At 34.5% G+C, this 27,206-nt stretch overlaps 1 protein-coding gene across 2 annotated transcripts in view; it reads left to right on the top strand.

Moving 5' to 3' along the window:
* SLK (STE20 like kinase) overlaps window positions 1-27,206 on the top strand; it is a 56,671-nt gene that overhangs the window by 25,370 nt on the left and 4,095 nt on the right. The window contains exons 5-18 of one of the 2 annotated variants that reach the window (XM_058543930.1): window positions 2,612-2,684; window positions 2,845-3,039; window positions 3,590-3,671; window positions 4,927-5,055; window positions 5,408-6,784; window positions 9,017-9,147; window positions 9,371-9,494; window positions 10,961-11,140; window positions 13,599-13,691; window positions 20,791-20,920; window positions 21,538-21,662; window positions 22,192-22,380; window positions 22,938-23,063; window positions 24,004-24,117. In XM_058543930.1, the coding sequence (XP_058399913.1) occupies window positions 2,612-2,684; window positions 2,845-3,039; window positions 3,590-3,671; window positions 4,927-5,055; window positions 5,408-6,784; window positions 9,017-9,147; window positions 9,371-9,494; window positions 10,961-11,140; window positions 13,599-13,691; window positions 20,791-20,920; window positions 21,538-21,662; window positions 22,192-22,380; window positions 22,938-23,063; window positions 24,004-24,117 (3,068 nt within the window). The remainder of the gene's footprint in view (window positions 1-2,611; window positions 2,685-2,844; window positions 3,040-3,589; window positions 3,672-4,926; window positions 5,056-5,407; window positions 6,785-9,016; window positions 9,148-9,370; window positions 9,495-10,960; window positions 11,141-13,598; window positions 13,692-20,790; window positions 20,921-21,537; window positions 21,663-22,191; window positions 22,381-22,937; window positions 23,064-24,003; window positions 24,118-27,206) is intronic. The other variant, XM_058543932.1, reaches the window with a different exon arrangement.

The following is a 27,206-nucleotide window of genomic DNA, read 5'->3' on the forward strand; positions in this document are numbered from 1 at the left end:
TCCTCATTTGCCCCCACTGCCAGCCCTTGGCAACCACCATTCTACTTTCTGTCTCTATGAATTTGACTACTTAGGTACCTCATATAAGTGGAATCATACAATATTTGTCCTTTTGTGACTGGGTTATTTTACTTAGCATAATGTCTTCAAGATTCATTCATGTTGTAGTATGTGTCAATTTCCTTCCTTTTTAAAGCTGAATAATATTCTGTTATATGTATATACCACATTTTGTTTGTCTTTTCATCCATTGATGGGCACTTTGGTTGCTTCCACCTTTTGGCTCTTGTGAATAATACTGCTATGAACATGGGTGTACAAATATCTGTTCAAGTCTCTGCTTTGAGTTCTTTTGGATATTCTGGAAGTGGAATTGCTGGATGATATGGTAATTCTATGTTTAATTTTTTGAGGAACCACCATATCATTTTCTATAGCAGCTGCACAGTCTTACATTCCCGCCAGCAATGCACATGGGTTCCAATTTCTTCACATCCTTGTCAACACTTGTTATTTTCTATATTTTTGATGATAACCATCCTAACGGGTATGAAGTGGTAATGGGTGTGAATTTGTTGTATTTATTTGCTCTTGCATGTCTCCTAATTTAGTCTTTGTTTCTAAAATGATTTTTTTATTTCTAATTTTTTTTGAGTTCTGTCACCTCATTTCTGAGTTTTTGTAATTCTGACTTATGTTACTCTTTTAGATCTTATATCATTTTTTAAAGTCTTTTAGGTCGTTTTGAAATAGTATGTTATAATTCTGATCTATTTTTGGTGCATGTTTTTCTGTAAATGTATTAAAATCGTATTTGAATACAGGAACATACTTTTGTGTAAAATAATGCATACCTTTAAAAATAAGTATATTTTTGAAGATTTAGGAATGCCAAAATAGTTTTGAGTTACTTGACATTTAAAACAATTGCTATTTCTGTTTTATTCATAAATACTTACAGAGAACCTTCCATTTCTGTGATACCCTGTTAAGTGTATGCAGATGTATAGAACCATGCTATCCTCAAGAACCATGTAATACATTACAAGAACCAAATTTTTATGATGATCTTATCAGATCACGTCATTGCAAGTGGAAATAAGTATGTAAAATGCTGTTTTAACAGACCAGTGTATATATGCCACATCGTTATAAGTAGAATTATAAAGCACATAGTGACCTTAATTTTCCCCTTTGCACAGAAAATAAAGATGCCTTTTTGTCCGTCTTTAGTTTACCTCTTGTTCGTAAGAGTGCTTAGAGAGATATGAATGTTGACTGTGGACAATTGTTGTTTAGGCCTATTTCTGAACCTCCTTCCACAGTCATGTTCTGAGGGGAGAAAGTTAAAAAGAATAGAGTGTTAATAGGTTCTAGGAAAATAATAGAATAAGTACGGAGCTGACTTTACCTGAGTACAAAACCTCTTCTGGCAGGAATTCACGTTGTGGTCTCAACTCCTTCTTACAGACACGTAAGAGAAGCTTCTAAGTTGAGGAGGTGGGGGTAATAGGGGTGAAGAGTCCTGAATAAATCTATTTATATTGCTTCTTCTGCAAATATATCTTCCAAGTATAATATATTCTGTTTGCTTATTTATTTATGATTTAATTTTAAATCAATGAAATATCTAATATAATGAAGGACTTCTTACAGCATATTAGTAAGCTTGAATTTTATTCCACAGGCAGTAGGTAGCTGCCAATATGTTTTAAGCAGGAGAACTACATGGTCAGAAAAAGAAAAAAAGAACCATATAATAGACACAAATAATTAGAGTACAAAGCAGGATTTCATGAATTTTGAGTTCTACCAACAAAATATCACAAAAGTTAAAATTATAGATATCATTAATAATAGTAGTTACCATTTTTTGAGTGTATATTCTGTACCAGGCCTTGGGGTGTGAGCACCTAATACTGGATTTTTGGTTATTTATTCAATTTTGAGAATTGTTGCATGTAAAACATGAAACTTTAAAAGTTATATATGTATGGTATGAGGTAATTTATGCAGCAATAACAATTTTATGTTGCTATTACTGGTTGTCTGAGCTCTAAGCTGAAAAGGTAGGGTTAACAACTGAAAAAGCTATAATATTGCTGTTCTCTATAGTTTAATCAGAAAACATGGCTCTTAATTTTTTTTTTTGTAATATAAGTTAATGAGGAAGTTAGCAAGACGTATGCTGTCATAAAGGCTGTTTTGGTATAATTTCTGTTTTTCACACTATAGAAAATGTTTTTGTTCATTGATTGTAACATGTAGCACTAGTTGCCATTTGTTTTGAAATGGATAGACTGGTCTATTTTAAAGTTACTATTTTTTTTTCAATTCTGGAGAATTTGTGATCTGAAGATATATAAAGATGGTGGTATGAAGTGTATTAATGATGGAATCTTTTCTTTGGCAGTTTTTTTGGGGGGAGGATGTGGTAGAAAGAGGGTGGTCAAAATTAGGATGGTAGAGTAGTTATTTCTCATTCTATTTTGCTTACCCTTTACTAAGAGTGGCCTTATTAAAAACTGGATCTGCTTTTCCCCTATGTTGAATACAGTGAACTTTGCTTAAAAACTATCATTAATACTTTTGTATGATTATTTATTTCAAGCGGATTTTGGAGTATCAGCTAAAAACACAAGGACAATTCAGAGAAGAGATTCCTTTATTGGCACACCATATTGGTATGTATTGTTTTATGGATTTACAGAATTAGTTATATCAGCAGTAATTATTACTCATTAATTTTGTCCTTGTAATTGGTTATACTGTCTATCTTTTATGTGGTTTGTAATCACTATTCTTAAGTTAACCATTTTAACTTTCAATTCTCTGTCTTCATAGGATGGCTCCTGAGGTAGTCATGTGTGAAACATCTAAGGACAGACCCTATGACTACAAAGCTGATGTTTGGTCCCTGGGTATCACTTTAATAGAAATGGCTGAGATAGAACCACCTCATCATGAATTAAATCCAATGCGAGTGCTGCTAAAAATAGCAAAATCTGAGCCCCCTACGTTAGCACAGCCATCAAAATGGTAAAATATCCTAAACAAAGCTTTTTAAGAAGCAAAACTTGATGCTTTATTCTTCCAATTTTCCAAGGGTATTTAAATTTAGATACATGATACAAAGACTAAATGAAGTAGAAAACTGGTTTGTGGTGTACTTTCAAGACTTAAGGACCATATAAACTCTTATAACTAACTTTTCCCATAAATCTGAAAATACCAGTGATTTGAGTTTCATATGAAAAAGATACTTTCTGTACTATGAGAAAGTGAGGCATATATATGGTTGATCTATATTTGTGGAATTTAATATAATAGAAGAATTTTTGTGATTTTTGGCATACTTGTGAATACATGGCTATATCTCAATGGCTAAAACTATGAACCTACTTACATATGTGTCTAACTCTATTTATAGATGAATAACTTATGAAATCTTTTCATTAACTAGTTTTCGTATGTTGAATTAATACTATTACATACATAATGAAACTTAAGCATGATTTATCAGAGTTTTGTTTGATTTTAATAACAAGAAAGTAAAATGGAAAATCATTGTTAAAATTTTATTTTGAAGGTCTTCAAATTTTAAGGACTTTCTAAAGAAATGCTTAGAAAAGAATGTGGATTCCAGGTGGAATACGTCTCAGCTACTACAGGTAAGATAAGAGTAGAATGACAACAGCAAACCATATAATTGTTTAACATCTCTTTACGAATACAATTTCAGATTGATTCAGTGTGCTTTCTTTCCACTGGAGTTTCCCTGTGGAAACTCAAAATACATTGTAGCAGTTAACATTTGCTTTACAGACGTGTTGCTGCTGTTACCAAAAGGCATTTAGCTTATAAATAATTTCTCCTGTGCTTTTTTGATTCAGTTTAATTGTGTTCTTTTCATTTTGTTATTTATTTCTACTTTGTTAGTTACTTCCATTTTGTCTCTCCAGTTAATAGAAAGCAAGCACCTTGTGGGGCAGAGGCCATGAGCTAATTAATTTTTTTATGTCTCTTACAATGAGGATAAATGTTCAGTAAATATTGCTGACTTTTTAAAAATGGTGTTAAAGTGATTGGATAATTTTGTTTTATAGCAGGACCTGTTTGTAACATTTGAAATTAAAATTTGTCAAATAATTAACATTATAGGTGGAAAAATAGAATGACGTTATCTTGAGGCAGTTACTATTAGGTTGAGTTAACTGTGTAATTCCTGCATTATAGTGTTTTAGGTTGATCTATTTATCTGGGGAGAAAATTGCCTTGCTCTGTGCAACAAGTATATCCCTGGAACACATTTTCTCTTATTATTTTACTACCCATTTGAAGGCCTTAGTCTGTGATAGATGCTGTTAAGTGCTGAGTATACAGAGATGAAAAAAACATCTTTTCACTCTTAAGAATGTTAGAACCGTGTTAAAAAAGCAGGTGTTTACAAACACTTTTTAACAGTGTTTACAAGTACTTTTTTTAGAACTTTGAAGCTTTTTGTAATTCTTTTATTGAGGCTTTTTACAGGATTTATAAATATTGTTGTTACTTTTTAAGAACTAGTAATGTATTAACTTGGAACTTGCTTTGTTTTAATTTAAATCTTAGATTATGAAATTTTCAAACATATGGAAAAGTACATGTACCTACTACCCAGATATAATGTGTTATCATTTTTAACATATTTTTTAGAGTCTTAAACAGAAAGGTACAGATACAGGTACAGGCAGCCCCTGCAATTCCTTTTCCCTCAATTCCTTTTCCCTCCTTCCTTTCCCAGATATAACATTATCTGAAGTTGTTTGTATTTTCCTACCTGTGTGTTTGTATTTTTACCACATAATAATGTGTTTTCTTATATTTGAAACTTACTTTACAAGCATGCATTTCAGCTTGAGTATGCTCTTTTTAATGATCAAACAGCATCCTTTTGTTACTGTTGATTCCAACAAACCAATCCGAGAGTTGATTGCAGAGGCAAAGGCTGAAGTAACAGAAGAAGTTGAAGATGGCAAAGAGGAAGATGATGATGAGGAAACAGAAAATTCTCTGGTCAGTATTTAGAAAGGAGATTTCATTTAGATAATTTTTAGAGTTGGGTTTTGAGGTCTGATTGCATCTGTATCTAAGGACTAATTGTTGGATAGCAGTACAAAACCTTTAATTTTAGAGGTGAAGTTTAATAGCAAGTTTGCTCCTTGCTACCCACTTTTGTCATATTTATTATGTGAATATTTGTCAATTCCTTAAATTATTTTTATAACTTAATCAAATTTTACTGAATAAAGGTATTAAATCATTATATAAATATGAATTAAGTAATAATAATATATATAAAACATTGTTTTGGTCACCATCTTGAAGTTATGTTTTAACACTAAGAATGTGTAAAATCTTTTTTTAGCCAATACCTGCAAGTAAGCGTGCCTCCTCTGATCTTAGTATTGCCAGCTCTGAAGAAGATAAACTTTCACAAAATGCTTGTATTTTGGAATCTGTCTCAGAAAAAACAGAATGTAATACTTCTGAAGATAAATTTAACAGCAAAGTTCTTAATGAAAAACCCACCACTGATGAACTTGAAAAAGCTACAGAGGGTATTAATGAACATATTAATGATACTCATTTAGAAGCCATGGATGAACTCCATAATAGAACAACAGTAATCAAGGAAAATGGGAGAGAAGAGAAGAGACCTAAGCTTGAAAATCTGCCTGACACAGAAGACCAAGTAACAGTGGACATTAATTCAGTCAATGAAGGAAAAGAGAATAATATGATGATAACTTTAGAAACAAATATTGAACAGAATCTGAAACCTGAGGAAGAAGGGGATCAGGAAAATCAACAGATATTTGAAAATAAGGTTATAACGTCTGAAGAAATTAAAGATACTACTATTCAAACAGTGAATTTAGTTTCTCAGGAGACTGGAGAAAAAGAGACAGATATTCAGGCAATTGAAAATGAAGTTGAGTTTACAAAGGAAGACACCCAAGAGAAATCGAGAAAAGATGATAAAACTCGAAAAGAGGTCATCAGTGATACAAGCAATGTGATAGGAACCAATGAGGCAGTGGATGTTGCTCAGAAGGCAGTTGAAAACGATGCTGAGGAGGCTCAGAGTAGTGATGGAAAAGAAGTGGTTGAAGTAGGCCAGAAATTAGTAAGTGAGCCCGCGGAGGGTCCTGAGGCTGGTGGTACTGAGGAAGTTCCTGTTAAGGAAATGGTTGAAACTAATGAGGTAGATCAAAAATCTGTAGACAGTAAAGGTGAAGAACAATTAATCAACAGTTCAGAGAATGTAGTGGAGACCAATGAGGAACCCAGGACAAGTGAAGTTGAGGAAATTACTGAGTCAAGTAGCACTGAAGAAATAGAGATCAGAAATGCAGTGATTCATACTGACCAAAAGGATTTAGAAAGTGGAACTCAGGATGCTCATAAAGCCGCCGCTCAGATAGATACAGAGCAAAAAGAAATTCCATGTGAAGTGCCGATTAAAATAGAACCTCAAGTTACTGGCACTTCACAGCCTGGTGAACCTCAGTCTGTTCCAATACCCAGTATTAATATCAACTCTGAAGATGGAGAAAATAAAGGGGAAATAGGTGCTTTATCAAAAACTGAAACCATGTTGCTACCAGACTCTGAGAATCAAAAGGAAAATGATACCGATTCAGGCACTGGTTCCACTGCTGATAATAGCAGCATTGACTTGAATTTATCCATCTCTAGCTTCCTAAGCAAAACTAAAGACAGTGGATCAATATCTTTACAAGTAAGTGTCCATGGGCCCTTGTTTGGGTTTTTCTTTGTCATTTTGGCAATTTAGAGTTTATGTGAAACCAATGCCTTAAAATAGCACTAAATCCATGTAGTATTAACCTTATAAAATTCTTAAGGCCTGTGAAGGCAATCAATTAAAAAGAACCAAGGAAAGAGAGATTCTGGATGTAACCTTTGAATTTTTTGATAGTACCTACCTGTTTTTGCTGACTTGATATAAACAGTATAATATAGTTGCATAGTGAGATTTAGGTTCTCTTATTGCACATATCTAGATACTGTTTTAACAAGCATAAATAATATATGAAAGAATTGAGAAATCAAAAGATTGATCTCTTTTTAAGCACGTTTAGCAGGTAAACAGCCTTTGATTTACCACTGGCCCCTACAGATGACCATTCTTGCCTCCTCAATTGTAGCCATCAATAATACTGCCATAAGAACCATCGTAGGGCCGGCCCTGTGGCTTAGCAGTTAAGTGTGCGCGCTCCGCTGCTGGCGGCCCGGGTTCGGATCCCGGGCGCGCACCGACACACCGTTTCTCTGGCCATGCTGAAGCCGCGTCCCACATACAGCAACTAGAGGGATGTGCGGCTATGACAGACAACTCTCTACTGGGGCTTTGGGGGAAAAATAAATAAATAAAATCTTTAAAAAAAGAAAAAAAAAAAAGAACCATTGTAGGAAAACAAAACAAAAAACTAAAACCCAGAACACTGGGAGATTTTAGAGCATGTTCTCAAATCTTAGTGTGCTTAGCAGTTAACCAGGGTGGGCTATGTAGAAGTATAGGGTGGGGCTCAAGAATCAGTATTTATAACAAAAGATCCCATGGAATTCTGATACAGGTGAGCCATGGACTACTAAGAGACTCGGGTTTGACAGCAGAAGAGAAGACTGTGAAAAGCAGAAACAACTTAGGAAAACTGACCTTAGGGATAAGACTCTAGGGCATGACTGATCAGCCTGCCTATCTGCTCCAAATTATTACATGTATTGCCTAGAGTGCTTTCAGTTTTCAGTTTATTTTGTTTCACTGACTGTAATTCCATTAATCTGAAGTTCATTCACTGACTTAACAGTTAGCTTTTTTAAAAAATGCAAATACTTCTATGAGAATTAAGGTGATATTAATTGTGGATACTTTAGTAGGAACTGAAGAAATGGAAAATTTGGAGGTTATTGGCAGGTAGGTCTATTTTTGGAGCATGCCCACTTCAGATTTTAGAGGAAGCCAGGATAGGATGTCATAGTCCAGGGCTTAGGGAGAGAGCATGAGGATACTGGAATCCTGGAGAACAAAACAATAAGGAGTTGCAGAGAGGTGAATGGAAAGTGCCCAAGACAAACTTTAAAATTCTAATTCATTTTGAGTGTATTATTTTCACATTCTACTTTCTCCATATCAAAACCAAGTAATTATCTGCTTTTATCTTATATGTTTACCAAAATGTATTTGTAGGAGTGTTATAGTTCTGTTATTTCTATTTGCATTTAAAAAGCATTTGGAGACCGGTTGAGGAATGAAGAGTTTGGTCTTGATAAAGAGTTGTAGGCAATAGCAAGTAGGCAGATCTAGTGCTTTAGGGGTGCAGTGGAGGTGCTATATTACTAGTAACTCTAAGATCACACATCCGTCTCTGGGCCTGAGATGGACGAGGGCCGTTGACATTGTTGATGAAATGGATTTTGACTCCCAGTTCTGGTAGTGTTTAAAAATTACCTGGGGAGCCTTTCAAAATACCAATTCTCAACCACCTTCAGATCTATTGTTTAGAGGACGAGTCCCAGGAATTAATTTTGAAGTGTTTTGTTAGTGGTTCTAAAACTGAAATCAGAGGTATCTGAGAATCTACAAGATGAAAAGAGGAAGAAAAAAATGGTTAACATGTAAAAGTTATGCTAATTTGTCATTTGTGTGAATTGCTCATTACCACTTGTGCCTGATTATGATGTACTATCATAAAACTTATACATGCACGTCATCAAAGTATATAATTTCACTTAAAAAATTTGATTTCATCTATAAAGTCATGTGAAAGTCAGATGAGGTTTGAGATGATATAACTGGTTCCACAGAGGAGTCTTATTGCTTTGTATTCATACTTCCTATGTGTAGTCTTCATGGCTGTTCAGTTTTTTGTTTTTTTTTTTAAAGAAGAAAATGTTTTCTATCTCTAGTATTCCCCACACAAAGCCTAACTAAAATAAAAATCTCACTCAGGAAACAAGAAGACAAAAGAAAACATTGAAGAAAACACGCAAATTTGTTGTTGATGGTGTAGAAGTGAGTGTAACAACGTCAAAGATAGTTACAGATAGTGATTCCAAAACTGAAGAATTGAGATTTCTTAGGTGAGTAGAGAAACAATGTAATTAAAACTGGTTTTGTGACTTCTTTTCAGTCTCTGCAAAGTCTGAAGAATAGAGAAAAACGAGTAAAGTCTTGGCTAATTTTGGATTATTCTTTTATTACTTTTCCATTTGAAAAAGTTTGTTATTTTTTAAGTTTTTTTTTAAAGCATTACTTCAAAGGTGTAATTTTTGCTCTCCTATCATTGCCATTAAATTTTATCAGACGTCAGGAACTTCGGGAATTAAGATTGCTTCAAAAAGAAGAGCAGAGAGCCCAGCAACAGCTCAATAGCAAACTGCAACAACAGCGAGAACAAATTTTCCGGCGCTTTGAGCAAGAAATGATGGTAAAGTCTTAGATTTTTGTACCATTTTGTTAATAATGAAATTTAGTGCTTTAAAAAAACACCCACTAGTAGGTTTTAGAACTTGTTCTCTGATTACTAGATTTCTCTGGCTTTGTGATGTTTCTGGCCTTTATCTCTTTTTTTTTGGCCTTTTGCCTGAAAGGATCTTCCATCTTAGCCTTCCTATCAGTGACTTATAGTGTAATGGGTGTCTTCATTTTTCTTTGACTAAAATCTGTTGTGAAAACCTGGAATCATGAAGTTAGTAGATGGTTTACAAAGTTGTTAGTTGTGCCTATTGCTGGATAATTTTTCAGTGTTACAATTTGACCTCTCAGATTTAGAATCTAAGATTTTAAGCCAGTCTAAAGCAGTTGTCTTCAAACCTGACTGAGTGTTAGAACTTCTTGGGGGCTTTTTCAAAACACACTTACTCTCTGGCTCCTACAGTTAAGCTTCTACATACCTGTTCACAGCTGCTAAAGAATTAGTGCTGACTAGTCAAGGGTAATTGTCAGAGTCTTTCAATTTTTACCTTGTGTCCAAGGTTGGAAAAGGAATTAGTAACGTGATATAAAATTTCAGTAACTTATGTTGAAAATCTAGCTTAATGTAGGTTAGAAAAAGATCATTTGAAATGTTATAGTATTTATGTTTTGAATGTAGTTGTTTTGCTGTTCTTGTAACTGAAAGTGGTAAGGATTGTTTTGTGTGAAGTGTGGCACTGTGGGTTACATTTGTTGGATCATAACTGAGAATTCCTAAGAAGATAGTGAACTTTTGTTCTCATTGAGTGTTTTTATAGTACTTATATTCTATTTTTCAGAACCTTAAAAAAACTGTGTTTGTTTTTCCCCTTAAATATTTTTCAAAATATTTTGCTTTTTAATTTTTTTTTAAAGAAAACACTCTTTACAAGTATTTATCTATATCCAAAATTGCAATTGAGTATCATATTGTACTCAACTATTATGTTAGCAGGAATCTTTTGTTGAAAGAGTAGATTTATAATTCCAAAAGATTTGTTTCAATGAACTAGGATGTTTTAAGAATCTTATTGGGGAAGAGTAAATCTAAAAATGACAAGTAGTGGTACATTATTAAAATAGACTTCAGATAAGACCTTTGATTTATCAGAAATTTTATGGGATAAATATTGAAATTTTTCTTACTTTAGTACTTCATAGCAACTGGATATTCTTCTGGATTGTCTAAAAATTTTGAACATTCTACTACTTGTATAATAAAAAAGGCACTTTCCATATTAGAAAAAAATGAAATGCTCGTCTTTTTGAAAAATTTCATAGTGTACTTTAGTGTATTTAACTTGTTTAGTATTGCAGGAGTTATATATCACCTCACTAAATTTAAATGCTACTTATGTGCTCTTAGGAAACCTCTTCATTATAATGAGTTAATATGAGTGATACAGAAGTTAAATGATCTTGAGCTACATTGTTTTACAGAGCAAAAAACGACAATATGACCAAGAAATTGAGAATCTAGAAAAACAGCAGAAACAGACTATTGAACGTCTAGAACAAGAACACACAAATCGCTTGAGAGATGAAGCCAAACGCATTAAAGGAGAACAAGAGAAAGAGTTGTCCAAATTTCAGAATATGTTAAAGAACCGAAAGAAGGAGGTAAGTGTAACTGTTGTTTTTAATTACTGAAGCTATTTTTTAAATGTACACTTAAGACTGTCTAAGGAATTAAGAATAATACTTGATAAATAGCACTCATTCATACTTTTTTTATGGTCTTTGCAACAGTCATGTAGAGTAGTAGTAAGTTCAGGTATTATTCAATTTTACTGCCAAGAAAACTGGAGTGGAAGAAGTTTTAATGACCTGTTCAAGTTCACAAACTACCATTAAATGTCCAGCTAAACCTGAACCAAATCTTCAAATTGAGTCTAATCCATTTTCCTTCCAATCTATCATTCCTCTTTTATTAATGCAACGTTTAAGGCCTTATACAGAAATATTCTTTTGAAGAAAACTTATAGTTGTGTTTGCAGGTGGCAACAATAATTCATCTTATTATTTATTTGTAATATTTAATTCATACTTAAAAAATTTTTTTTGATTAGCTTGATTGCCTTTCTGGGACATTGTGCCAAAACAAAAGCTGAGTAACCTGAAATTTGAAATAATATCTATAAGTTTATCAAATTGTGAGATACTTTGAAGAATCACAGGTGGAAAATATGTGTAAGGTCATTTGATTAGAATGAATTTTTTCCTTTTTCCTAAAACTGTTCCATATTGTTATAGAATCTATTTGTGGTATTATTTACTATGGAAGATTGTCATTGATTCAGAGAGGATTTATTCAGAGAGGATTTACATATTGTATTAGTGTGTCTTTTCTCCCCACATTAAAAGTAAGAGAGCTTTACATATTAGCAGTTTTCAGAGATAATTTTATGACTTATTCTGTACCTTCAGTATGGGAGAATTAGCCTTTTCATGATATAAAAGACCCCAGGGACAATAATTATGATTAGTTCTATTAAGACTGGAACAAAAAAATCTCAACCAAACTAGCGAATACATTTTCACTTTTGTTGCACATCTCAAATACACACATTTATTGACTTTAACATTTAAATTATGCAGAAAATTGAACATCATGTTGCTGAACTTGAGGATCTACTTTAAAAAGGATAGAATCAAACATTAGTAAATACAATGTGTTTTATGCTTTTTTTAGGTAAAGATGAATGAAATGGTATATAATTTTATTTGATGTGGCTACCGTTTCTAAAAATTATTGATTTGTTACTATTTATTATATTTTGTATGGAATTGCTCTATATACCATGATGTATAACTACTGAGGCTACATGTTAATTTTCTTGAAACCATAGGTAGTTTTTATTGAGAGGTTATTTTTTAATATGAGATTGAATTAAAAAAAATTTACAGGTAAATATGTGATTTAATCCCAAATATATGAAAGTCTCTAGATATTGTAACCGTTTTGGGGTAGGAGAGTTTTAGCCAGTGAACATGTTTGAGATCATGATATGCATATTTTAAATAATTATGTATTTTTTTCCTTATCGCTAAACTTCTTGCATTTGGGGAGTCTCTTCCTTTTAATGGTGATTTGGTTTCATGAGGGATTACTGATGGGAAATTTTAAATACACTGTGTTAAATCAAAATCAATCTCTTTCACGGACCATCAATAGCATGTGGTGATTTGGAATCTGGTTGCTTTTGGTGCTTCAACTTGTAAACACATGATCGTTTTTCATAGTTGGATTACAGATCTATTGTTAGGTGGAATACATATCTAGGATTTTGAAATGATTAAAAGAAGGAGCTATAAAATACTTCATTTTATAGTATACTTTATCTGGTATAATAAATCATAGCATCCTAAACTGTTATTTTATGAGTGCTTATATTACTGATTTTAAAATTGACAATTAAGTTTGGCTTAAATTGTCAGCAAAGGAGAATGTTATTTGAATCCAATACAAAATCATCAGATATGTTCATTTTTATCACACCATGTATAAAATGGTATGTTTTATGAAAAAAGAGAACATAGTGTCCATTTATTTCTCCTTTGTGTATTCTAAGGCTTACTTTCCCTTTTGTTTTTCTTTTGGTCTCATTAAGTAGATTTCATTTAGAATTATTTCTTTGGTTTTATCAAGCCAATTATGAAATTTTGCTCTTTTATAAATGGCGTTAGCTTTCCTTGTATTCAATATTTCAAACAATGTCAATAGATATGTCTATAATTTATGATCTTTCAAGAAGGTCATTTGAGTTTATCACCTTTAATTAAACATCAGTGCTGCAAGTAATCCTTTACTGATTGTCTTTGGATCTTAAGAAAGAATGGTATATAGGGATAATTCAGCAACTAATTAACCTTTATATGGTGTAATGTCGCTTTCTGCACTAAGATTAAGCATGTTCTATCCTTTCATTCTTTTTCTTCAAACTAACACCTGTGCTAATGCATGTTGAAAGAACTTTTTAACAGCTTTAATATTTGACTTGTAGCTTGTCTGCTCACATAAGTGCTTGCTGTGGAGAAAGTATTATTTCCCCACCTCCTGCATGCTTATACACTGTAGGTTATAAATGAAGTGGAGAAAGCACCCAAAGAGCTGAGAAAAGAGCTCATGAAACGCAGGAAAGAGGAGCTTGCACAAAGCCAGCATGCTCAGGTAACAGCAGCAGCTTAATGCTACTAAAAACAGAAAGCAGCGTTATTCTCACAGCTCAGTAAACCATGGTTGAAAGGGTAGATTCAAACTGTACTTGTTACGATGTTGACTTCTCATACAAAGATTCCCAGGGCGTTCTTTATGTAGTGCTAAATTCAGACTAATGGTGACATTTTAGTTGCTAATATGAAATTAAGTGGAATTTTTGGAAAGCTGACTCCAGATGAAATAAACAAGTATGTTAATATATAATCCACTGTATTCTTTTTTTTTTTTTAATAATTTTATTTATTTATTTTTTCCCCCAAAGCCCCATTAGATAGTTGTACGTCATAGTTGCACATCCTTCCAGTTGCTGTATGTGGGACGCGGCCTCAGCATGGCCAGAGAAGCGGCGCGTCTGGGAGCGCCCGGGATCCGAACCCGGGCCGCCAGCAGCAGAGCGCGCGCACTTAACCGCCAAGCCACGGGGCCGGCCCCACTGTATTCTTATTTTAATCATGATGGAAGCTTATATTTTTAAGTAGTAATGTCAATGTTTGATAGAAGACGTTTAGGACAGAAAAATATAGAGGGTGAGTGTGTAAGCTTTGTGCGTATGAAAAGAATGCCTATTAAAAAGACTATTCTTTCTATAAAGTTCAAAGTTAAAAGAACAGTGGTAAATGGTAATGTTAAATGTTAGATAAAACATTTATTACTGTTAAACTCAACCATTTAAGCAACTTAAAACCAGATTTTAAATATTAAGTATGTTGGTTTTTTAAATTCGGAATCCAGCAGTTAAAAATATAGACTATTTTTACCTATATAAACTTGATTCTAGGTTATGATAAGGCTGAGCCAATTAAGATAGGTGAATTCTTTACAAACTAGATAAATTAGTATTTTCAACAGATTTTTCCATAATTATCTCACATGACTCGACTAGGTCTTTTATACTAGGCATCATCTTTCTTTTAATTAAGCTTTCACTCAGCCTGGAGGCAAAGAGAGAAGTGAGCTCAATTTGTAATTATGTATGTCAATGAAAAGAAGGAGACATGGATTATATATTAATTGTTGCTTTAAATTATCTTTTTAGTGTGGTTTTTTGTGATTTAAAAAGTGGTTCCCAGACTTTTGAATTTTGCAGACCCATGAAAAGAAACATAGAAACAACAAAAACCATTGGGGACCATGACAAATGGATTGCTATTAAAAAAATTTTAGTTTTTGCCAAATAAGGATATTTTAAAACTGCCATGTACTTGTCACCATCATTTCAAAGGAGAGAATATTTTAACACCATGAAAAATGAGGAAAATCTCTTGAAATTTAAAATTTTATTAAAACTAGCCTATTTGAATAAATTTCGTGTTGTTTTTCTATGAGCTAGTGAAAAATTTTGTCTTGGCCTGGTGTGGGGATTAGTAGTTAAGGTAATAATAGCAAACACAGCATTTATTATGTGTCAAGCACTGTTCTAAATGTTCTACCCGTATGAACTCATTTGACTTCACAACATATGAGGTAGTTACTGTACTCTCATTACCCCTTTTCTACAAGTGAGGGAATTAAAAGCACAGGAAGGTTGAGTGACTCTCCCAAGCTCACGCATCTGGTTGATAGTAGAGCTAGAATTTTCCTCCAGGCAAGTTTGGCTCCACATTTCATACACTGAACCTCCACACCGTACTGCCTCTCATATTTTTAGCTATGCTTTCTGTGCCTAACTTAAACTCTTATCAGCTTAGCCCAGTGGTTGTTGGCAATGTTATTAATAGCTGAAGAGGAAGTCCTTGCTGGCCACACATCTATTTTCAGATAATTTGGATTTCAAACCAGATAATAACAATATAGTTTTACTTTGTAAAGGGATGTAAATTTTTTTAATTCCAAAAGGAATCAGACTGTAGTGTCGAAATTGAGAATTTAACGTTGAATGCATTAGGTGATCCTGTGCTTTAATAAAACTTTGTTGGTTTTCATATAATTTTGAGGGCTAGCCTGTATTTTCTAACTAAAGCTGAAAGCAGTAGTAAATTTCTTTCTGTAAATTTAATGAAGAATTTAGTAATCTAATGAATTTCGAAAGTATTTCTCTTTAGCTACTGCTTTTGATAAAGTGCTAAAATTTGATAACTTTACGGAGTCTATTTTAAACTTTTTTTGAGAATTTATAAATAATAGCTGTATATGGGCCAGCCCTGTGGCTTAGCGGTTAAGTGCGTGCGCTCTGCTACTGGTGGCCTGGGTTCGGATCCCGGGTGCGCACCGACGCACCGCTTCTCTGGCCATGCTGAGGCAGGGCCCACATACAGCAACTAGAAGGTTGTGCAACTATGACATACAACTATCTACTGGGGCTTTGGGGGAAGAAAAAAAAAAAAAAGGAGGATTGGCAATAGATGTTAGCTCAGGGCCGGTCTTCCTCAGCAAAAAAAAAGAGGAGGATTAGCGCAGATGTTAGCTCAGGGCTGATCTTCCTCACAAAAAAAAAATAATAGCCATATAGTCATGGAGCTAGAATGTATTTGATCATCTAGTCCAGTGGTTTTCAAACTGTATTTCTAGGAGCTCTTGAGTTTGGAAAAAGCACCTCGAGAATCCTTCAAAAAGTGAGGACTGTTGGGCTCTGGGCCCCTGCTTCCACTTTAACTAAAGCAACACCACTTTTCATTTGTTTTATAAATTTTATACATTTTTTGGTGAGTTTTTTAAAAGAGGGTTTGACTGGTTAAAAAATAACAGCAGCAAACTGGAGTTTGGAAACCACTGATCTAGTTCAAATCCTTAATTTTACAGATAAGAAAGAGGCCCCCCTGTTAAGTGACTTGTTCCAGGCCTCAGGAAACTCAACATTTGTATAATTATTCTTTCCATTTACGAAAAGTCATTCAGCTATATTCTCACCTGGGAGGTGCGTTGTATTCTGATCCACAGGGTGTTGCTCAGGTCATGATTCAGTCTTTTCAGTTGTCATCTTGTGCAGTCTTCAACGCCCAAATGCAGGACGTAAGTCCCACATGCCTGTAGGAGGATGCCTTCTCCTGTTTTACCTGCTTTTTCTTTGGCTCACATGTGCCTTTTCATTGTTAGCTTTATTTGTTAAAATCTAGAAGATTGATAGATGATAATATCAGTAATGAAGTAGTAGTAATAACCTGACGTGAACTTTATAGTACAGTATTCGTCAAAGAGTTTTCACATTTGATGCTCACTGCCACCACCCTAATATAGGGATGGAGTGTATCTATTTTGTAGATGAAGAAATCGAGGCACAGAAGACTCAGTGATCTGCCTGAAGTCACAAAAGAGATGATGGTAGAGCTGGAACTAGAACACTTCTAATACGGTGTTCTTTTTCCTCTCTACTCTACCACAAATTTTAATTTGAGATTTTTACTTTTTTCAAGAAATATCTTCCTAGTAGTATTTTATGAGCTTTGCACATGTGAGAAATTGAATGCTGTGATTAGATTTTATCTTTGTGTGAAGTGACATTTTGATTGCATATATGTTTATGTAGATGTCTTAATTATGGATATGGTCAGAAAAGCCATATTAAATGTGGTGATTTTAGTTCCATTTAACTCTAGTTTTTACTTTTCAAATTGTCCATGATGAATAGTGAGTTGCTATTCTCCTTACTGTAGTTTTAAATTAAGTCTGGAATTCCAGGCTGTATTCTTTCTCACAGTTTCTATAGGGAAGTGACTAGCTTATTTAACACTATAATTTTTGTTTGTGTTGTTTGATATACATAACTGAAGTAGATAGAATACAGCTTGATTTCAACCCCTCCTTTCCCCTCTCCTGAAATTAGACTTCTTATTTTTTTATTATTGGCAGCTGTTGGACTCTATAGTTTTCTAAAAGAGTAAGCAAAACATTAATTTTTTTTAATGAAGGGGAGAAATTATGAATTACAATCACTTTTCTGATCATTACCATTTTTAGCTTTTCTTTTGAGTTAAAATGATCAAATTCTGTTCGAATAGCCCAATATATTATAACCCTTACTTACAGTTTTCTAGAACCCAAAATTGTATTTTTAATGTTTATAGTTATCTAATATGATAAAATTCCTTATCAGAATTTAAACTTGTACATTTAAAGGGCACTCATTTTACAATTTATGTGTCCATTTAAAATTATCTGTTACTTCTAGAGATCAAATCCATTTGTAATTTTTTTTTTAGGGTGAATGTAATTTGTGCAATCTTCTTGGAATGTAAGATCACTTTTCTTTTAGATCCTAAGAGTAATTTCTAATTATAAATTCCATTGTGAACGTATTATACTTGGCTTTTGAACTTAGGAAATTTAATGAAAACTCAGTAATATTAAAATTTCATTTCATTTGAGGTAATAAAATGTATTAATTAGTATGTATGGGACTTTTCAGGTAATTTTTAGGTTTAATATAAAAAATCATTTGTATATCCTTAACTATGTAATCATCCAGACTCTGCTTAATTATTCAGGTCCATCGCTCTATTATTCAGGTGTCTTTGCTAACTCTGATTGTTAGGAAGCACTTCCATATGTTGCCTACCTTGACTGTTACCTGCTGATCTTATCTTACCTTCTGGAGCAGCACAAGGCTAGTTCTGCCTGCTTCTATTTAACAGTCTTAGCTCTTCTTTTCCCCTTATGTATTAGCTTCTTCAGGGCGTGCTTCTGTAGTTCTTTCATTCATTCATGTGTGGCATGGTTTCTGGACCCTTTATTCCCAGCTTTGAGTATTCTGTGGTTTACTTTTGGACTGTTGAAAGTGTGATATTAAGAGAAGGGGCCCACTACTCTTTATGTGGACTGACAGAGAAAACCAATTTGGGACCAATCGAGTGGAAAGCTCCTTGAAGGCAATCCTGTCTTTTATTAATTTTAGTGTCCCCATAACTAGTACAGTGTACAGCATTTACTAAGTGCTTAATAAAGGTTTTCTTTGAAATGAACTCTTATCTTGCTTAATCTAGACATAAGTATATTATAGTAATGTAATCAAAAATTGCTTTGACACAAAATTGCCTTCACTTTTTTAGTGGCACTGGCTTATATTTGCCTTTTTAATTTTCACGTAAATATTTATTCACCCCATCTTGTGTATTTGTACTTGATTTCTTTTAATCTAAATGTAATATTTATATTTATGCTACTTAATTCGGACCCATCATTTCTGTCCACACAGATATTTTTAAAAAGTCCTTTATGCAAACTAATGATAAAAATGTTGAACAAAAGAAAACCTTGATATATCTTGCAGATTGTATTGTTTATTAAACAAATTTGCATATAGAAATTTTACAATGAAAGAAGAGAAACAGTTTATTAAAGTGATGTTTACTGTAGGGAAAAGAGAAGCTTGAACAACTTACTTTCTTTGTTATAACTGTTTGAAAGACAGGTGTGGAGGAGCCAGCCTGGTGGCATAGCAGTTAAGTTCATGTGCTCTGCTTCGGTGTCCCGGGGTTCTCAGGTTTGAATCCTGGGGGTGGACTGACACACTGCTCATCAAGCCATGCTGTGGTGGCAACCCACATACAAAATAGAGCAAGATGGGCACAGATGTTAGCTCAAAGCCAATCTCCCTCAACAAAAGGAGGAGGATTGGCAACAGATGTTAGCTCAGGGCCAATCTTCCTCACCCCCCCCACGCCCCCCCCCCCAAAAAAAAAGGCGTGGAGATTTTGTGTCTCTTTAAATAAAACTCAAAAGGCCTTATTCTGTATTCATTGAGTTTTTTTCCTCTGTGATAAAGTTATATAAGTGACTGTAGTTAAGTTGGCAGTTGTGTTTTATAGAGGCAATTTATTAGTCTTTCTGCTACTGTGTGTTTGTATTTATGCTAAAATATAAATTATGATGCAGATGAGACAGCAGCATTTGTGACTCCAGATTACTTTAACAGGGTGTCATGAATGGTAAGACCTGATTCTCACCTCCAGAGACATAATAATAAGGCAAGCATCTTGAGGAACACTGCGAGACTCACTCTCTGTGCATTGAAGACCGGGCTGGTAGTGATCCAGATCCAGTTAGACTCTGTCCAAGGCCTAAAGAATAGTTCCAAAGTGGATCTTGGAGTTTTATCTTCTCTTGAATGTACAGGAGAAGGGATTATAGATGAAGTGAAGTGCTGCTTTAACCCTCAGTTTCTAAATCCACACTCAAATCGATCAGAATATCCCTTGTGCTAATCACAGACTGCTCTAACTGCCAAGAGAGGGATGGAGATCCAAATGTTTAGAGGCAAAATTTACATTTCTTCAATTTGGATACCGTTACCTTCCTTCTGTAAATGTGTGATCTAGCATAAAAACCATAAGTCACTTTAACGTTTCCTTTTCTTACAAGGTAATTGAAGGATTTTTTTAAAGCATAAATTTGGCATTCATGCACATATTATGTACTCAATAAATATTCATTGAATGAATGAGTGAATCCCAAACATGTTGGTAGAATTCTCTCATTATAAGAAATTTTGTTTATGGATTTATAAAATGCAACTCACTTGCCTATTCCTAGTTCACATTTCTCTAGCAATGCACTGTTTCTCATTAAGTCCTCAAGCTATTGTTGTTCTTTTTAGGCACAGGCTGTAGAAACAGAAGCTGTCTTTCTCTATTAGTGTAACCATGATATTTCTTCCTCTTTATTTCTTAGAAAAATAGAGAGTTTAAAATTCTGACATCTCTTTTACTTATTTGCTCTTTATTGCCTTTCTTCCTAAAAGACATTTCTTGTTTATTCTTGTTTTATCTACACTATAGTGGAATGAATAGTCAATTTTAGAAGCTGTAAATTTATTGTTTTCCTAAAGATGTCAGTGTGTAATGGGGCATTTTAATTATGAGTAGGTCATAGACTTCTTTTGTGTCTATTATTAATAGTAAATTTAGAATATTACATATTCTACTTTTTTTCTGGGCTTGAATTGGGTGACTGATACATTTATATTATATGTATACCCTGTAATTTTGGTAATTTTTTAATCCAGTTAACTTTAGAAACTCACTTGAGAAATCTTGTTAACCACTAATATAGTCATATAGATAAATGGGTGTTTCATTCAGTAGATACTTGTTAACTGATGGTTAACTATGTCTAATAGGAACAAGAGTTTGTTCAGAAGCAACAACAAGAATTAGATGGCTCTCTGAAAAAGATCATCCAACAGCAGAAGGCAGAGTTAGCCAATATTGAAAGAGAGTGCCTGAATAACAAACAACAGCTCATGAGAGGTATATGAAATTATGCAGCATATGTGTATATATAAAATATGTCAAAAACACTGCTGAGATAGACCTTGAAATGACTTGAATGCTTTCCTTTGTTAGAGTAGTAGAGGGAAAGATTAAAGTTGAGGCAAATAAGAGGAAAAAAATCTTTATAAAGTTAAGACATACTACAAGATGTAGAATTCCTTTATGACAGTAGAAGTAAACATAAACACATAATCCTTAAAACATCTTTTTGTCCAGATGATGCTAGAAATATACCTGAATAATTTTGTATACTCATAATGCCTTATAATTGTTGGTATACTTAATACCTACATGATAGAATGGGATTTTAAGCACTTACTTCTCCCAACAAATAGCTTAAATTTTTTTCTTTCTCATTAAGATTATAAAATTAAATTTTGGTGTTGAAATGAAATTTGTTTATGGGACATTTGAGCAGAAAGCAAAGTGGTAATAGATATTATCTTTACATTGGTAGTGCTTCATTTATAGCTCAGGATGTCAGTGTGTGTATTAGTGTATATAGAACACTTTTATGTAAATATTAAAATGGAGACCAAAGTACATTAGTAAAAAGAGCAAAGTGACATTTTGAAAATTGCTTTCTCTTCTAGCTCGAGAAGCTGCAATTTGGGAGCTTGAAGAACGACACTTACAAGAAAAACACCAGATGCTCAAACAGCAACTTAAAGATCAGTATTTCATGCAAAGACATCAGCTACTTAAGCGCCATGAGAAGGTCAATGAAAGGAAAATTTGTTCACTTTTTTGTTCATTTTAAAGTTTGTAGAGCTATTCATTTTTGAAACTTATATTTCTTAAAGCATAAATTTTAGATTTCCTTCCTTTCTTTTATCCTAAATTTCTGTGATAAAGTTTGGAGTAATTAACTGTATCTTGATCATGGTTGTAAAACTTCCTTTCTACAAATTCCAAGAAAGGTGACTAATTATGATGCTTAAAGGCCTTTTATCATCTTCATCTTGTCTCTCAATGGTAGCTGTTGTGGCTCCATTTATGGTTCAAGTATCTTAAAAATGTGGACTCCCTGTACTTAGTAAAAGAGAGTTTCAATATAGGACTCTTATTACTAATAGCTTTATTTTTCTTAAAACTATTTTTTGCCTAATACTTTGCTGGTTGGTATGCAACAAAAGAGAGAGTAATTTTGGGAAACAGCAACAATAATTGACATGTTTGAGCATACATGTGGGTACTGAGTATTAAATTGTATCTACATCACTGGATTCTGTTTAAAACTTTCTTAGGAAACAGAACAAATGCAGCGTTATAATCAACGACTTATTGAAGAATTGAAAACCAGACAGACTCAAGAAAGAGCAAGACTACCTAAGATTCAGCGCAGTGAAGCCAAGACTAGAATGGCCATGTTTAAGAAAAGTTTGAGGATTAACTCAACGGCCACACCAGATCAGGACCGTGACAAAATTAAACAGGTAAATAAGCAAGATACTCTCGTCTCTTAAGTTTAAGAAATTTGAATGACCTTTAGAAATGCCACATAATTGTGTTGTAAACATTTAGAGCCAGCGTGGGCTTGTTGATGTCCACCTCGGCTCTATAGGCTGGAGCTAGATAGATGGCATATACCAACTCAGTCTTCCTAGGGTGGTGGCCACAGAGGGCAAAGCCCTCCCTCCCATGCCCCACACCAGTTCCTCAGCTAGACTGCTTCTAAGACCAACCCTGAGAATGAGACGACTTGGACAGCTTTTTAAGTCAAAACATATGGCCTCATTAAACTTCTGCAGTCACAAGTCCCGCATACAAATTAACTGAGGTCGCTAAGCAGATAGGAGGAACAAAGTTTTAATCAGAAGTTCCCCCTGCACCAAAGCCATGATGTAGACTCCAGCTTTGAGTCACAGCATATTATCACTTGCAGCTTTAGTTTATTGTACTGTAAGTTTTGTTAAATTCCATAATTATACCTTTGGAAGATGCAGAAATTACATTGCTTGTTAACCATATTTATCTTTTGTTTTTCTTTTAGTTTGCTGCTCAAGAAGAAAAGAGGCAGAAAAATGAGAGGATGGCTCAGCATCAAAAACATGAAAATCAAATGCGAGATCTTCAGTTGCAGTGTGAAGCCAATGTCCGGGAACTGCATCAACTACAGGTTAGATACAGAAGCATGGAAACAGAGCTGGTAGTCAATGGGCAGCACAGATGGCTGGTTTTGAGAAAAATAATAGCTAACCAAAGTAAACTACACTTGTCTCCTGAAAATGCTAGGATTTAAAGGTTTTGTTTCCTGCATAGACCCAAAAGAAGATCAGTTCAGTATCATAGACACTCGTTTGGATTGTATATAACCAGAATTAATATAAACCTGAAGCTAAATTATAACCTAAGAAGTTGAGTCTTTCAAAAGCAGTATTGAGTATTTTTAGTGTTTTGCAAAGAAGATGAACAAAGTTTTCAAAATGATATAGGCAATTTTGTTATCAGATTCTGAGTTTAAAATTTCAATTAGGGAGAAAAAGTTCATTTTCTTCTAGGTTTTTGGAAAAAGTGGTAAATATATGAGAATTTTTCTCCTAAGAAATTTAAAAGTTACTTTAGAGAGGACTTTTGGGTTTTTTGGGCCTTACCCGGAATATACAGTCCATCTAGTATATAGCCTAAAATGTTAAATTTCAGAGTAGTGTATGCATAGTGGATACTCTACATATTTGCTTAATTTACTAGAATAGAATAGTTCCTAATCCCACATTCTGGTACCAATGGGTAGAATGCATACAAGCTGGCCTCCAAAATGTCAGTTTTATGAGCAGTTTTATGTCAGTTTTAACCTTTTAGGAAGGAAAAGCAGGATCAAACTAATTCTTCCTATTTAAATTCTTTTCATATGGTAAGTAACAGATCTAGCTTCTAAATTTGCAAAAATGATGCTATGACTCATTTCATAATTCTTGGCCCTTGGTTTTTATAGGAGAATTTGAAACTCAATAATAGCTTGATGTTTGATGAGTAATTTATTATTTTGGAAGATAATTGTATTTGTGAAAAATTGCTTACTTGATCTGAAATTTTTTTAATCCAACCTTTATTTTCAGAATGAAAAATGCCACCTATTGGTTGAGCATGAGACTCAGAAACTAAAGGAGTTAGATGAGGAACACAGCCAAGAATTAAAGGAATGGAGAGAGAAATTGAGACCTAGGAAAAAGGTAATTTTAAAAGCTTTAATTAAAATATGTTTGTATTCATCCAACCAGTCAGCCAGCCAGCTATTGGCTCTTTACCTAATATGTGTCAGGTGCAGTGTCAGAGACAGGAGATACTGAGATGAAGAGACCAAGCCCCTGTCCCTGAAAAGTTCAGAATCTAGTGACAAGCAATGACAGATCAGTAGGATCATTGCTCTGAAGGAGGTAAGTAAAAGATACAGGGGAGAGGAGCACCATATACAAGCAAAGGAGGAGGGGTGCTTAAGTCTGCATGGGGAAGTCAGGGAAGCTTTAGAGAGGAGATGCCTTGTAGGCCAAGTGAGGCTTGAAGGATGAATAACAACTTGCTAGGCAGACAGACAGATCGGGGTGGGATGGGGCAATTTAAGTACTGAGATGAGAATGAGGTGTACAGGAATCCTAAGTAGCTCCCTGTCATTGGAACATTATGGGGAGTGTGTACCTGTGTGTAGGCAGTAAGGAGAGAAGGAAGGAAGTGATGACAGCTTAGTCTGGACAGGTCACTGGAGCCAAATTACAAGGCCCTTGTATGCTATGTAGATTGACAATCTCGTCAGATAGGAATGGCTTCCCTCCCCTCAGCCAGCCAGCCAGCCATCTTCCTTATTTGTACTTGACTGCCTGCCAGCCTAGTCCAGTTGGTTACCCGTTTCAACTCTGTTTTTACTATAACTGTATGATCTTCTCCCTTCACTAACTCTCAAACTTAAACCTTTATTTTTTCTTGGGCTTCCTGCCTGCTATACATTTCATCCATTCCTTTCTTCCATTTATCCAATCAATTAATCAGTCAATCAATCAAGGAAATAGGTTTTTAGCACCTACTATGTGCTAAAGGTTCTAGAGGAAGTGAAATCACCACGTCAGTTGAAAGTGTGTCTTTTTAATTTAAATTCTATTTATTGTTAAATTTTTGAATAGGTAATACATTCCTGTGGTTCAAAATTTAAAAGGTGTGGAAGGGCAAATAAGAAGTCCCTTTCTCCAGTTTCTTTGAACTCTTTGCAGTCTAGCTTTCACCTCAAACTCCCCAGTTGAACTCGCTGACAGTAGTCATAAGTGAGTTGCAAATAACCAAATCCTATGGCATTATCTAACTGTTCTCATTAAAAATCTTGTTTCTTACAATTCTCTTTTCGCCTGACTTTTGTGACATACTCTCTTCTTTCTCTCTGCTCTTCATCACCTTTTCTTTGTCTTCCAGTCACCTAAAAAGTAGACTTTTCCTAGTTTTACACCCTTTACTCTGTTCTTTATTTTGATGATCTTGTAGCTAGTCATATCTTCAGGTGTTAACATATTTAAGGACAATTCCAAAACTTGCATAGTATGTATTATATAGAGCACACATTATAAAGTCATACAGATCTGGGTTCAGATCTCAGTGCTGATGCTGATTGTGTGTGTCACATAACACATCTAAGCCCAGTTTTCCTCATTTGTAAAATGAGGATGATAGTACCTACCTAATTGGGGTTGTTAAGACAGTTAAAAGAAGTGATGTGTGTATGGCACGTGTCCCAGTACCTGAGCCATGGTCAGGATTCAATGAATGGTTGCTGTTAACTATTACTGTTTGTTGTTTTATTATTATCGATTCATGCTCTGAGCTCCCGTTTTCCACCTGGATGTTCCATTCCTCATTTCATTCAGGCCTGTGTCCCAATATCATCTCATCCAAGGTTCCTTTTTCTTTTCTTTTTTTTTTTTCCGAGGAAGATTGGCCCTGCGCTAACATCTGTTGCCAATCTTCCTCTTTTTTCTTTTTTTTCTCTCCAAAGCCCCAGTGCATAGTTGTGTATCGTAGTTGTAGAGTTGCAGCTCTTCTGCCTCAGCGTGGCTTGATGAGCGGTGAGTAGGTCCGTGCCCAGGATCCGAACCAGCGAACCCTGGGCCTCTGAAGCGGAATGCAGAAACTTAACCACTACCTCACTGGACCGGCCCTCCTCTTCTGATAATTATCCATAAAATAGTCTCCATGCCCATCTCAAATACTCCCTATCCCCTCACCTTTCTTTGTTTTTCTTCATAACTGTCATCACAACCAGACACGTTTGTTTGTCTTCTCCCACAAGAATGTAAGCTCCTTGAGAGCAGGGACATTATCTCATTGTTCACTGATATATATCCAGCTTCTAGAACAGTTCCTGGCACGTTGTAGGTGATCGATACATACCTGTTGATGTGGACTAAAGGTTGTAAACTCAGTGGAGATAAAACTAAACTCAAACATCCTTTTTTGTTCATCACTATCTCACCTTTTTCAGCTCTCTCCAGTTCCACCCACCATCAGATGTTCTTTCCGACGGTCCTGTACTCTTAATTGACGTCTAGGCTAGAAACCTGAATTATTTTTCATTTCCATCACACTCCACATTTAATCTGATGACAAATAATTTTGACTCTCTTTTCATAATATTTCTCTTTCCTATTATTGTCATTCTACTACTTGCTTAAAATTGTTCAGTAATGTCCTAATGGGCCTTCTGGTCTCTAGTTCCTTTTCCTTTCTTCCTACTTGCCATCACCAGAGTATTTATCCTCAAGAACATCTCTGATACTGTCATAGTGGTGTTGTTAAGTCTTTAGTTTCATCAGAATAAAATGTAAATGCTTCATTGTGACTTTGAAGCCCTCATAGTGCCACACGTTGGCCACAGTCAAGCTTTCTAGCTTCATCTCCGACTAGCCACTTTGTTTCCGGTTCACATTCCAGTATTGGGTATAATTGCCATGACTCATACCAACTCCGAGATTTCCTGCCTCTGTGCGTTATTTCAGCTCTCTCTGTCTGGCATGCCTTCCCCATCCTGTCTGTCAAATTCTTATCTTTCCTTATCTTTTCCTTTCTAAGACTAAGCTCATGTTTCACCTTTTCTGAGAAACCTTCCTGTATCCTTCCATCTTCTCCCATGCTTTGTACCTCTACAGCAGCACTTATTCTGGAACCCGCTTGTCCACAAAGTCATTAATACCCCAGATATTTACCAGGCACTTACTATATTTGCTCTGTATTGTGGGAATGTAAAGATGAATCTGCTTTAGGTTTTACCTTCAGACAGCTTCTA

The sequence above is a fragment of the Diceros bicornis genome, chromosome 6, assembly GCF_020826845.1.
Source record: "Diceros bicornis minor isolate mBicDic1 chromosome 6, mDicBic1.mat.cur, whole genome shotgun sequence".
Classification (NCBI taxonomy): domain Eukaryota; kingdom Metazoa; phylum Chordata; class Mammalia; order Perissodactyla; family Rhinocerotidae; genus Diceros; species Diceros bicornis.